The sequence below is a fragment of the Bombina bombina genome, chromosome 4 (assembly GCF_027579735.1).
Source record: "Bombina bombina isolate aBomBom1 chromosome 4, aBomBom1.pri, whole genome shotgun sequence".
Taxonomy (NCBI): Eukaryota; Metazoa; Chordata; class Amphibia; order Anura; family Bombinatoridae; genus Bombina; species Bombina bombina.
In genome coordinates this window covers 373,547,638-373,562,007 of record NC_069502.1, presented here as the reverse complement: position 1 = coordinate 373,562,007, position 14,370 = coordinate 373,547,638, and the positions used below count along the sequence as shown (strand labels likewise).

Below are 14,370 nucleotides of genomic sequence, written 5' to 3'. Positions count from 1 at the left end.
CGATATGCTTTATATTGGATTATATGAGGTTTATTTTGCTCAGTAAACCAGTGCTGCTTAAGGTATTAATAAATGTTTTTAAGATACAGCAGCATAATAAGGGATATAATCCAATAGTAGCATAGTGGTAGAACAGTAGAACAGAGGAATCACTAATCCTATACATCCAATCACATAAATTTAATCAGGTTTAGGAGAAGAATACTTTAGCAGTGCGTCAGATTTATCTTACACTGTCTGGAAAAGGGGCTGTGGTTATTACTAGGAAAAGAAAAAGTGAAAAAAATAATAAGTGTGAGAGAGACTTAATGGGGGTATATCTATATGTCTTGAGTTATAGTTTTATACATACTTATCACTGAGTTCAGTGGCCTCAGTGAATTCCATAGAGGAGGATGTGTTAATACCTCCTATCTATATCAACATAATAAAGTCATACATAAGAGACCTCTCAAATACTAAGGTCATTAGACGAGCAGTGATTGAGTGGGTCTGTACACTACCCAATAATTAGGAAGCTTGGTAGTGGCTACCAATAGATATTTGAGATATAAGAGAAACTCCTGTGGATCTCTAATGAGCAGAAAATGATGAACCTCTGAGGTGGATATAACTTATAAGACCAGATACCTGGACTATATATATTATAGCCCTAGAAATGTAGGGAGGATCTGACAGGGATAATATTGGATTCAGATTGAGGGGATAGTCTGATGCAAATTCTATAGTAAAAACTTCATTTGCCTTTAGGTCAGGGGTTAAGTGGTAATGGAAGCGGAGACTATTTTGGAGGGAAATGCTTAGTCAATCTACGTCTGAAGTATGTATTTCTCGTCAAAGCTTGGGAGTTTTAGATAGATACATTTAATAAGGATTCTGGAGAGCATCAAATCCAATGGTGTCATCGTACTGTTAGATATAGTCATAGACTAGAATAGATGGTTAAGATCCTCTCTATTGTTTAGACCTTTTGGATGTAGACTGTCCAACAGGAAGATCCATTTGGATTCAGCTTTGAGAAGACTTTTTTCAAAGTCGCCACCTCTCCAATTTTTTATAACCTTCTGTATGCCAGTATATTTCATATCTTTTATATTGCCGTTATGTTTAGTTGTAAAATGATTATAGAGAATTGTATCTTTATTCTGTTTCTCAATCAGCAATATATGTTCTCTTAGCCTATCTCTGAGGCTCCTTGATGTCTGGCCAATGTACTGGAGGCCACATGAACATTCAATTAGATATATAATCCCTTTGTCCTGGCATCTTATTAGATCTTTAATGTTAAATTCTTCTCCCGTCTGGTTTGATTTGAATTTTTTGGTCTTAGTTCCTCTTTTACATGCCTTGCATGTAGGGCACGGGTAAAAGCCTTTAATTGGTTTCCCCTGTATATCATATGTTCTTAGGTTGTTCTTCCGTTGTAGACTTGGCGCTAATTTGTTTTTTAAATTTCCTGTTTTTTTATAGATGAATTTTGGTTGATTTGGGAGTTTGTCTCCAATGACATCATCATTCTTCAACAGGTGCCAATGTTTTTTGAAGATCTTTTCGATGATGTACCGGTTACTGCTATATTCCGTGATCATAGATACATTTAGCAGTTCTTCTGTTTCCAATATTTTACGGTCTTTATACTTGGTTAACTCATTTCTCTCCATTTGTCGTGCTTCCTCTATTTTAAGATCCAGATGTTCCTCCTTATAGCCCCTTTCCATAAATTTTTGTTTTAATCTCTTCACTTGTTTTTCCCATGTGGTGATGTTAGAACAATTTTTTCGGACCCTTAAAAATTGGCTCTTTGGGATATTATTTTTCCATTTTTCATGGTGACAGCTCTCGTAATGTATATAGCTATTGCTGTCAACTGATTTAAAGTGTGTAGATGTTTCCCATTTGCCTTTTTTAACTTCTATTTTTAGGTCCAGAAAAACAATTTCTTTTGGACTCCATGTATAAGTGAACTTTAGATTTAGAAGGTTCTGGTTCATGATCTCTATTGTATACATAAGGTCCTGTATCGAACCTCTCCAGATGATCAGAATATCATCAATATATCTGCGGTACAAGACCAGGTCCGCGCCAGCTGGGCATGAGTCCCAGAAGATGCTCTCCCATTTTCCCATGTATAAGTTGGCATAGCTGGGCGCGAACCTGGTCCCCATGGCTGTACCGCAGATTTGTTGGTAGTAAATCCCCTCATTACAAAAGTAATTGTGTGTCAATATGTATTGGATACTATCCAATATGAACTCAGCCTGATCTTCTGGCATTAATGGATCTTTGTCCAAAAACCATTTTATTGCTTCTCTTATGTATGACTTTATTATGTTGATATAGATAGGAGGTATTAACACATCCTCCTCTATGGAATTCACTGAGGCCACTGAACTCAGTGATAAGTATGTATAAAACTATAACTCAAGACATATAGATATACCCCCATTAAGTCTCTCTCACACTTATTATTTTTTTCACTTTTTCTTTTCCTAGTAATAACCACAGCCCCTTTTCCAGACAGTGTAAGATAAATCTGACGCACTGCTAAAGTATTCTTCTCCTAAACCTGATTAAATTTATGTGATTGGATGTATAGGATTAGTGATTCCTCTGTTCTACTGTTCTACCACTATGCTACTATTGGATTATATCCCTTATTATGCTGCTGTATCTTAAAAACATTTATTAATACCTTAAGCAGCACTGGTTTACTGAGCAAAATAAACCTCATATAATCCAATATAAAGCATATCGTCTATCATTATATATATTGGAGAAAGTACATAGTATGGGACAAGATAATGATTTATGCACTAACAGTGAAGAAGACATACATATTATCTCCAATCACTCTAGAGCCGTTCCCTATTTTGAAATGGCTAATCATTTAAAACGGCTCTTTTATAAGCTAATGGGCTTCTTTATTATAAAAATGGGCATTTGGATTTATATCCCCTTTATTATCGAAACAATCTGTCCCCTTGTTGTCTTTAAACACTTTTTGACATCTTAACACCCAATCAGAAGGACTATTTCCCACACACCTCTTCCCTAAACCAATAGAACCATAGGAATTGGATCATGATGTCACGACCAATCAAATCACGACAAAATCGTCACCACAAAAATATAGGTGATTAAGCTGTAAATATACTAAAGCACATCTTTGAAGTATATCTTCTAACTAGTATTCATAACCAGAGGCCACCAAAAACGTAGATTCAGCAAAAAATGTTTATTCCGGTAAACCGGAAGTGACATCATGATCATGAGGGGCTTAAGGTATAGTGAACTAAATGATACTAAATATCAAAGACACATATATAAACATAAAATACAAGATCACTCTATCTCCATATGACAGTTTATACATGTTAAACATGGTAAATACCCTGTTTAAACTCTTTTTTACTTATGGCGAAACCGGAAGTGAATTCCAGAGCCATATCCGGTCACTTAAGTGACACTGTTATTTAAAGGCACTCAGCTTACCACTTCAGCAGTCTTGATAAAGGCCTTATTTTTGGGGCCGAAACGCGTAGACCTGTTGGTAAGCATTATTCCAATTATTTTAACCACTTTGAGGACTTGTTACGCTATGGTACTCCTTTTTTTACAGGGACATCTCTAGGACTTTGGACAAAGAGCTGACCGTTGTAAGGATTCGCCTGGGAACTCTTCCCCTCAGGATTCAAGGTTCCTTCATGTGATTGACTTTTAATTTACTGTTTTTTGGATTACAATACTCTTTTTGTTCTTTTTTGTTCTTTTTTAACCTTTTGTTGAACATCATTTTTGTATTTGTTTTTTGATTTTTATTTTCATTTTTGTTTTTTCACTGGATTTCTTCTTTTTTGCCGTGGGTATACCACCCTTTTTCCACATTTGCCACTCAATGGCAGTTATTCACCTGTGATTTACTATTTTTTGCACTGCAGTGTCATCGGGACTTTTTAATATTTTAATATATTAATATATTATATTTTATTGTGATTTTTTGTATTTTTGATGTGAATTGTTTTTTCCTTATCTTTTATACACTTAGTGATCACAATTACTCTCACTTATGTTGCACAACATTTGCACTATCATGTTGCACATTTAAGTCGCATACATTTTTATGCTGCTTACACATTTTGTTCATTCGTGTATCCACAAGCAAATGTGGATTCCACCATCTTAGTTCTTCACCCCTTGGATTCTATTGCTATTTGCACTTTGTGAGTGTATCAGCACAACACTCCACCTTACCATTGCTTTTAAGAACTGTTTTAATTACTGTTTTTTACTCATTTTATCTATTGGTACCAATACTGTTGAATTATAATAAATTCTTGTTCAGCCTTAGCAGGTATATTTCCCTCTGAAGTTACCTCACTCCTCAGACATATGTGAGAACAGCAAAGGATCTTAGTTACTTCTGCTAAGATCATAGAAAACGCAGGCAGATTCTTCTTCTAAATGCTGCCTGAGATAAAATAGTACAACTCCGGTACCATTTAAAAATAATAAACTTTTGATTGAAGACAAAAACAGAATTTATGTTTACCTGATAAATTACTTTCTCCAACGGTGTGTCCGGTCCACGGCGTCATCCTTACTTGTGGGATATTCTCCTCCCCAACAGGAAATGGCAAAGAGCCCAGCAAAGCTGGTCACATGATCCCTCCTAGGCTCCGCCTTCCCCAGTCATTCGACCGACGTAAAGGAGGAATATTTGCATAGGAGAAATCATATGATACCATGGTGACTGTAGTTAAAGAAAATAAATTATCAGACCTGATTAAAAAACCAGGGCGGGCCGTGGACCGGACACACCGTTGGAGAAAGTAATTTATCAGGTAAACATAAATTCTGTTTTCTCCAACATAGGTGTGTCCGGTCCACGGCGTCATCCTTACTTGTGGGAACCAATACCAAAGCTTTAGGACACGGATGATGGGAGGGAGCAAATCAGGTCACCTAGATGGAAGGCACCACGGCTTGCAAAACCTTTCTCCCAAAAATAGCCTCAGAAGAAGCAAAAGTATCAAATTTGTAAAATTTAGTAAAAGTGTGCAGTGAAGACCAAGTCGCTGCCTTACATATCTGATCAACAGAAGCCTCGTTCTTGAAGGACCATGTGGAAGCCACGGCCCTAGTGGAATGAGCTGTGATTCTTTCAGGAGGCTGCCGTCCGGCAGTCTCGTAAGCCAATCGGATGATGCTTTTAAGCCAAAAAGAGAGAGAGGTAGAAGTTGCTTTTTGACCTCTCCTTTTACCAGAATAAACAACAAACAAGGAAGATGTTTGTCTGAAATCCTTTGTAGCATCTAAATAGAATTTTAGAGCACGAACCACATCCAAATTGAGCAACAAACGTTCCTTCTTTGAAACTGGATTCGGACACAAAGAAGGCACGACTATCTCCTGGTTAATGTTTTTGTTAGAAACAACTTTCGGAAGAAAACCAGGTTTAGTACGCAAAACCACCTTATCTGCATGGAACACCAGATAAGGAGGAGAACACTGCAGAGCAGATAACTCTGAAACTCTTCTAGCAGAAGAAATTGCAACCAAAAACAAAACTTTCCAAGATAATAACTTAATATCTACGGAATGTAAGGGTTCAAACGGAACCCCCTGAAGAACTGAAAGAACTAAATTGAGACTCCAAGGAGGAGTCAAAGGTTTGTAAACAGGCTTGATTCTAACCAGAGCCTGAACAAAAGCTTGAACATCTGGCACAGCCGCCAGCTTTTTGTGAAGTAAAACAGATAAAGCAGAAATCTGTCCCTTCAAAGAACTTGCAGATAATCCTTTCTCCAAACCTTCTTGAAGAAAGGATAGAATCTTAGGAATTTTTATCTTGTTCCATGGGAATCCTTTAGATTCACACCAACAGATATATTTTTTCCATATTTTATGGTAGATTTTTCTAGTTACAGGCTTTCTGGCCTGAACAAGAGTATCAATGACAGAATCTGAGAACCCTCGCTTTGATAAAATCAATCGTTTAATCTCCAAGCAGTCAGTTGGAGTGAGGCCAGATTCGGATGTTCGAACGGACCTTGAACAAGAAGGTCCTGTCTCAAAGGTAGCTTCCATGGTGGAGCCGATGACATATTCACCAGGTCTGCATACCAAGTCCTGCGTGGCCACGCAGGAGCTATCAAGATCACCGATGCCCTCTCCTGATTGATCCTGGCTACCAGCCTGGGGATGAGAGGAAACGGTGGGAATACATAAGCTAGGTTGAAGGTCCAAGGTGCTACAAGTGCATCTACTAGAGTCGCCTTGGGATCCCTGGATCTGGACCCGTAGCAAGGAACCTTGAAGTTCTGACGAGAGGCCATCAGATCCATGTCTGGAATGCCCCACAATTGAGTAATTTGGGCAAAGATTTCCGGATGGAGTTCCCACTCCACCGGATGAAATGTCTGACGACTCAGAAAATCCGCTTCCCAATTTTCCACTCCTGGGATGTGGATTGCAGACAAGTGGCAGGAGTGAGTCTCCGCCCATTGAATGATTTTGGTCACTTCTTCCATCGCCAGGGAACTCCTTGTTCCCCCTTGATGGTTGATATACGCAACAGTCGTCATGTTGTCTGATTGAAACCGTATGAATTTGGCCTTTGCTAGCTGAGGCCAAGCCTTGAGAGCATTGAATATCGCTCTCAGTTCCAGAATATTTATCGGGAGAAGAGATTCTTCCCGAGACCAAAGACCCTGAGCTTTCAGGAGTTCCCAGACCGCGCCCCAGCCCACCAGACTGGCGTCGGTCGTGACAATGACCCACTCTGGTCTGCGGAAGCTCATCCCCTGTGACAGGTTGTCCAGGGTCAGCCACCAACGGAGTGAATCTCTGGTCCTCTGATCTACTTGTATCGTCGGAGACAAGTCTGTATAATCCCCATTCCACTGACTGAGCATGCACAGTTGTAAAGGTCTCAGATGAATTTGCGCAAAAGGAACTATGTCCATTGCCGCGACCATCAAACCTATTACTTCCATGCACTGCGCTATGGAAGGAAGAGGAACAGAATGAAGTACTTGACAAGAGCTTAGAAGTTTTGATTTTCTGGCCTCTGTCAGAAAAATCCTCATTTCTAAGGAGTCTATTATTGTTCCCAAGAAGGGAACTCTTGTTGACGGAGATAGAGAACTTTTTTCTACGTTCACTTTCCACCCGTGAGATCTGAGAAAGGCCAGGACAATGTCCGTATGAGCCTTTGCTTGTGGTAGGGACGACGCTTGAATCAGTATGTCGTCCAAGTAAGGTACTACTGCAATGCCCCTTGGTCGTAGCACCGCTAGAAGGGACCCTAGTACCTTTGTGAAAATTCTTGGAGCAGTGGCTAATCCGAATGGAAGTGCCACAAACTGGTAATGCTTGTCCAGAAAGGCGAACCTTAGGAACCGATGATGTTCCTTGTGGATAGGAATATGTAGATACGCATCCTTTAAATCCACCGTGGTCCTGAATTGACCTTCCTGGATGGAAGGAAGAATTGTCCGAATGGTTTCCATTTTGAACGATGGAACCTTGAGAAACTTGTTTAGGATCTTGAGATCTAAGATTGGTCTGAATGTTCCCTCTTTTTTGGGAACTATGAACAGATTGGAGTAGAATCCCATCCCTTGTTCTCCTAATGGAACAGGATGAATCACTCCCATTTTTAACAGGTCTTCTACACAATGTAAGAATGCCTGTCTTTTTATGTGGTCTGAAGACAATTGAGACCTGTGGAACCTCCCCCTTGGGGGAAGCCCCTTGAATTCCAGAAGATAACCTTGGGAGACTATTTCTAGCGCCCAAGGATCCAGAACATCTCTTGCCCAAGCCTGAGCGAAGAGAGAAAGTCTGCCCCCCACCAGATCCGGTCCCGGATCGGGGGCCAACATCTCATGCTGTCTTGGTAGCAGTGGCAGGTTTCTTGGCCTGCTTACCTTTGTTCCAGCCTTGCATTGGCCTCCAGGCTGGCTTGGCTTGAGAAGTATTACCCTCTTGCTTAGAGGATGTAGCACTTGGGGCTGGTCCGTTTCTGCGAAAGGGACGAAAATTTGGTTTATTTTTAGCCTTGAAAGACCTATCCTGAGGAAGGGCGTGGCCCTTACCCCCAGTGATATCAGAAATAATCTCTTTCAAGTCAGGGCCAAACAGCGTTTTCCCCTTGAAAGGTATGTTAAGCAATTTGTTCTTGGAAGACGCATCCGCTGACCAAGATGTTAGCCAAAGCGCTCTGCGCGCCACAATAGCAAACCCTGAATTTTTCGCCGCTAATCTAGCCAATTGCAAAGTGGCATCTAAAGTAAAAGAGTTAGCCAATTTGAGAGCATGAATTCTGTCCATAATCTCCTCATAAGAAGAATCTTTATCGAGCGACTTTTCTAGTTCATCGAACCAGAAACACGCTGCTGTAGTGACAGGAACTATGCATGAAATTGGTTGTAGAAGGTAACCTTGCTGAACAAACATCTTTTTAAGCAAACCCTCTAATTTTTTATCCATAGGATCTTTGAAAGCACAACTATCTTCTATAGGGATAGTAGTGCTTTGTTTAGAGTAGAAACCGCCCCCTCGACCTTGGGGACTGTCTGCCATAAGTCCTTTCTGGGGTCGACCATAGGAAACAATTTCTTAAATATAGGGGGAGGGACAAAAGGTATGCCGGGCCTTTCCCATTCTTTGTTTACAATGTCCGCCACCCGCTTGGGTATAGGAAAAGCTTCGGGGGGCCCCGGGACCTCTAGGAACTTGTCCATCTTACATAATTTCTCTGGGATGACCAAATTCTCACAATCATCCAGAGTAGATAACACCTCCTTAAGCAGAGCGCGGAGATGTTCCAATTTAAATTTGAATGTAATCACATCAGGTTCAGCTTGTTGAGAAATTTTCCCTGAATCTGAAATTTCTCCCTCAGACAAAACCTCCCTGGCCCCCTCAGACTGGTGTAGGGGCACTTCAGAACCAATATCATCAGCGTCCTCATGCTCTTCAGTATTTTCTAAAAAACAGAGCAGTCTCGCTTTCGCTGATAAGTGGGCATTTTGGCTAAAATGTTTTTGATAGAATTATCCATTAGAGCCGTTAATTGTTGCATAGTAAGGAGTATTGGCGCACTAGATGTACTAGGGGCCTCCTGTGTGGGCAAGACTGGCGTAGACGGAGGGGATGATGCAGTACCATGCTTACTCCCCTCACTTGAGGAATCATCTTGGGCATCATTTTCTCTAAATTTTGTGTCACATAAATCACATCTATTTAAATGAGAAGGAACCTTGGCTTCCCCACATACAGAACATAGTCTATCTGATAGTTCAGACATGTTAAACAGGCATAAACTTGATAACAAAGTACAAAAAACGTTTTAAAATAAAACCGTTACTGTCACTTTAAATTTTAAACTGAACACACTTTATTACTGAAAATGTGAAAAAGTATGAAGGAATTGTTCAAAATTCACCAAAATTTCACCACAGTGTCTTAAAGCCTTAAAAGTATTGCACACCAAATTTGAAAGCTTTAACTCTTAAAATAACGGAACCGGAGCCGTTTTTATATTTAACCCCTATACAGTCCCTGGTATCTGCTTTGCTGAGACCCAACCAAGCCCAAAGGGGAATACGATACCAAATGACGCCTTCAGTAAGCTTTTTCTATGTATCTGAGCTCCTCACACATGCATCTGCATGTCTTGCTTCCCAAAAACAACTGCGCAATAGAGGCGCGAAAATGAGGCTCTGCCTATGATTAGAGAAGGCCCCCAGTGAAAAAGGTGTCCAATACAGTGCCTGCCGGTTATTTTACATAATTCCCAAGAATAAAATAACTCCTCAAAACTATGAAGTATTAAAAATGCTTATATATCAATCGTTTTAGCCCAGAAAAATGTCTACCAGTCTTTAAAGCCCTTGTGAAGCCCTTTATTCTCATTTAATAAAAATGGCTTACCGGATCCCATAGGGAAAATGACAGCTTCCAGCATTACCAAGTCTTGTTAGAAATGTGTCATACCTCAAGCAGCAAAAGTCTGCTCACTGTTTCCCCCAACTGAAGTTAATTCCTCTCAACAGTCCTGTGTGGAAACAGCCATCGATTTTAGTAACGGTTGCTAAAATCATTTTCCTCTTACAAACAGAAATCTTCATCTCTTTTCTGTTTCAGAGTAAATAGTACATACCAGCACTATTTTAAAATAACAAACTCTTGATTGAAGAATAAAAACTACATTTAAACACCAAAAAACTCTAAGCCATCTCCGTGGAGATGTTGCTTGTACAACGGCAAAGAGAATGACTGGGGTAGGCGGAGCCTAGGAGGGATCATGTGACCAGCTTTGCTGGGCTCTTTGCCATTTCCTGTTGGGGAGGAGAATATCCCACAAATAAGGATGACGCCGTGGACCGGACACACCTATGTTGGAGAAACTAACTATATTTCACCACTTTCCTCTTACTACCTCCATCTTTGATGAGTTGCAAGAGAATGACTGTATATGGCAGTTAGGGGAGGAGCTATATAGCAGCTCTGCTGTGGGTGTCCTCTTGCAACTTCCTGTTGGGAAGGTGAATATCCCACAAGTAATGGATGATCCGTGGACTGAATACACCTTACAAGAGAAAAAAGCAAATTCTTATGTTACATAAATCTGGACACAGGGTGGAAACGTGCAACGTTACCCAGAGTTTACTGTCCCTTTTAGGGTGCTTATAGTCACTTAATGCAGGGTTTGACAAATTAGTCAAAAATCTAGAAGAAAATTTAAATCAGCAGCAACACAAGTAATTTAGTTTTATATTGGTTTTATATTGGTTTTAATAGCCATCCAAATATGATTATTTTGTCTCTAAGGGGGACAGAGAGTGTGCCCCCCAAATATTTAGGTGCAAGGCCAAATTTTTAGGGCACCGATAACAGACTCCTATGAATAAGTTGCCGTTATGGTTATTGACTTAAAGGGGCATCATACTAAAACATTTTTACCCCCCATAATGTGTTCCCAATGATCAATTTTATGCTGGAGCTTATTAAAATGTTTATAGCTATTGCCTTAACCTTTATTTTGTCTATTTTGAAATAGATTTTTCACATTAAAACCACCTCCTATACTGAAAATTTCAATACTGCAGAAGGGAGCAAAAGAGTCCAACTACTTTATTTAATTTCATCATTTATTGGAATCTATAATTCCAATGGTAGCATACTAGCACATGTCAGCTTATTACTATGATCCTAACATTTTTACTACTAAAGAATGTTTTGTGTGTTAGATGTCATATTCTTACCTCAAGGCAGTCATTAAAAAGAAAGAGTGTGACTACTTCTCCACGGTCGCAAAGTTCATCACCAAGCACAACAGTTTCAACTCGCTGTACCAGTGTGCGGTGTGAAGAGAGGAGATTTGCCTGAAATAATGGGAATAATTTTATTCTAAAAAAAAAATTTAAAAAAATGGCTAATGACAGATTATATAGGAGAGGGAGAAAAAGGTGGGTGGGAGGGCTTTAATTTACATTTTTTATACCTTAATGTTATACTTACAGGACATCCATCAACTTCATAAACCACATCAAAGATTTGCCTTTGTCCTTCAGTTTTTCTTTTATCTTCATTAATATGACTAGAAAAAAAATTTGGGGAAACAATATTATATCAAATGTAACTTGTAAACATCAAGTTTTATGAATTTGGAAACAAAAACAAAAAAAGTTAAAAGTTAATATGTTGCAATTTAGAATACACCTGAGCAAAACAGATTTCAGATGCCACCCAAACACAATTGCTCTCAAGAAGGAGAATTCTCAATCTTTAATTCTGAATCAAAGTAATGTTATATGAGTGAACAATTTTGGAGAACTACTGAGGGGAAGGCAGAAAATAAAATATGCACACCTGAACTTTAACATAGCGGGGAAAAAAGCTAATCTTAGTATGTATGTGTAAAGCAAATGGAAAACCATACACAACTAGAGAATGAATGCAAATAAATTTACAATAGAATGAAAAACAGAATTTATACTTACCGATTAATGTCTTTGAACGGTACGACGAGAGTACCAAAGTGTTCATAACACGTGTCATATATTTCCTGCCTCTAGGAGGTCAAGAATCCCTCCCACTTTCTCTCCCCTCAGTTTAGGTTTAGCCAAGCAGAGAGAAAAATGTAGGAAAAACAGAAAGCATGGTTAAGTGGTGCAAATAAGAACTATCTAGTAAAAATTGTGGGTGGGTCCTATGCACTCCCCCTCATCCCAAATTATTTTTTTGGCAAGTATAAATTCTGTTTTCTTTCAGAAGATGAGAAGAGTCTGTAGGTGTCTATAACATGTAGAATACAATGGCCAAGCTAGGAAGTCCATATTAAGAATGAGTGGGACAAAATAATGGCAGTAATATTTGCCTGAAACTAGGGCCTGAAGGACTTTCCTGCCAAAAGCAGCTTTGGAAGAACCATAAATATTAAAAAAAAAATTGGTAAAATTTCTGTTTCAAGTAGGAATACATTTTTTAAGCCCCAAGTAGAAGATACAAGTCTAGTAGAATAAGCAGTTACTCTTTTTTGAAGCAGTTTTCCAGTAACCAAGTAAGCCTTACAAATAGTCTGTTTAGTCATGATGCAAAGGCCATTGTTGCAGCCTTTTGACCATATCTGGGACAAACAAGCTAGAAGACTGACTAAAGTCTTTAGTAGCCTGAAGATAGAATTTTAAGGCTCTGACTACATCCAAATTGTGAAGTAGGATTTGGGCACAGTGAAGGAACAACAATTTCCTGATTAATATTTTCTGAAGACACTACCTTTGGTAGAAAATCATTTAGTCAGGAGGACCGCTTTATCTTGAAGAAAAATCAAGAAGGGGGATGAGATTAATTTTGAAACTCTGCTTGAGGAAGAAATAGCTAGAATAAAGTGAACCTTTTATGACAATAACTTTAGGTCCAAGGAGTGCATAGGTGCAAAGGGGGGACCTTGCAGAACAGAAAGAACCTGACTCAAATTCCAAGGGGAAGAAATAGGTATAACAGGATGAATTCTCACCAAGGCTTGGACAAAAGTTTGATCAGATAATTTAGCCATTTTTTCTGAAACTGATCATGCCAAAATCTGACCCTTTCAAGATCTCTTATCTAGACCATCTTGAAGGAACTGGAGAACACCAAAGAAAGTAAGCTTTTCAAATAGTTAAATTTTCTGTGACAGGTTTTCTGGCTTGCAGTAGAGATAACAGAATCAAAGAAACCCGAGTTTTTAAAAAGTATTCGTTCAACCTCCATGCCATCAAATTCAGAGATTTAAGATCCGGATGATATAAGGGTCCTTGAGACTTTTTCCTTTGGGGTAGTGCCCATGGAGGAAGATATGACATATGTATTAAAATATTAAAAGGGATATAAAACAAGTTGGGATAGAGACAAAATATAATATATTCTTTAATTACTTTACCTGCAAATGTATACTGCAGTGCCTCGCCATTAACCCTTTCTTTTAAGTTTCTGAATTGTACAGCTCTAAATCACCCCACACAAAGTTTTATATGGCTGTATCTAGCTCTACCTTTGATTTAGTAGAATACAAGACTTTAACACTTAACCTTGCAAGAACTATGAGAATTTTAGACATAGGCCAGACGAAAGTCCAAGGGCAGACTAGAGAAGCTATCATATGAGCTCTTGGATCTCTTGACCTAGTGCAATAAACCGGAAGTTTGCAGTTCAATATGGATGCCATGAGATCTATTTCTGGAAGACCCCATTTCAGGGCTAATTGATCGCAAATTTCCTGATGAAGAGGCCATTCCCCTGGATGGAAGTACTGACAACTTGGGTAATCTGCTTCTCAAATGATCACTCCTGTAATGTGAATGGCCGATAGGCTGCTGAGGTTTTCCTCTGCCCAAGACGGAATGTGAGAGGAGATACCTCTTGCACAGCCAAGGCATTTCGAGTCCCTCCCTGATTGATGTACGCCACGGCAGTGACGTTGTCTGACTAGAACCAAATATGTACATTTTTTCAGTTTGACAAGGGGCCAAGGTCAAAGGGCCTGAAGAATCGCACAAAGTTCTAGGATGTTGATAGGTAAACTCGCCTCCAGAGGGGACCATACTCCATGAGCCATTTGAGACTCCCAAAAAGCAGCCCAACCCATCAGACTTGCGTCAGTGGCAAGAAGAAAGAAGCTCCAAGGGTCAAATAGGGACTATCCCTCCAACATGAGACATTGTTTGACTGAAAAACTAAGCTGTTTCAGATGGAAACAATGCTTTGACCATTGTTGAAGCATGGCCCCGAAGGTTGACCCCCTAAAGCCTCAGGGACAGTCGTTCCCCCAGAGAACTGAACAGGCCATCCCATGCCTGAAGAGCCCTGAATAGCGGAACA

At 39.5% G+C, this 14,370-nt stretch overlaps 1 protein-coding gene across 1 annotated transcript in view; it reads right to left on the bottom strand.

Moving 5' to 3' along the window:
* Positions 1–14,370, bottom strand: part of ECT2 (epithelial cell transforming 2) — an 847,530-nt gene that overhangs the window by 456,822 nt on the left and 376,338 nt on the right. The window contains exons 20-21 of the mRNA XM_053711823.1: positions 11,530–11,608; positions 11,274–11,393 (exon numbers count right to left, since the gene is read on the bottom strand). Coding sequence (XP_053567798.1) covers positions 11,274–11,393; positions 11,530–11,608 — 199 coding nt within the window. The remainder of the gene's footprint in view (positions 1–11,273; positions 11,394–11,529; positions 11,609–14,370) is intronic.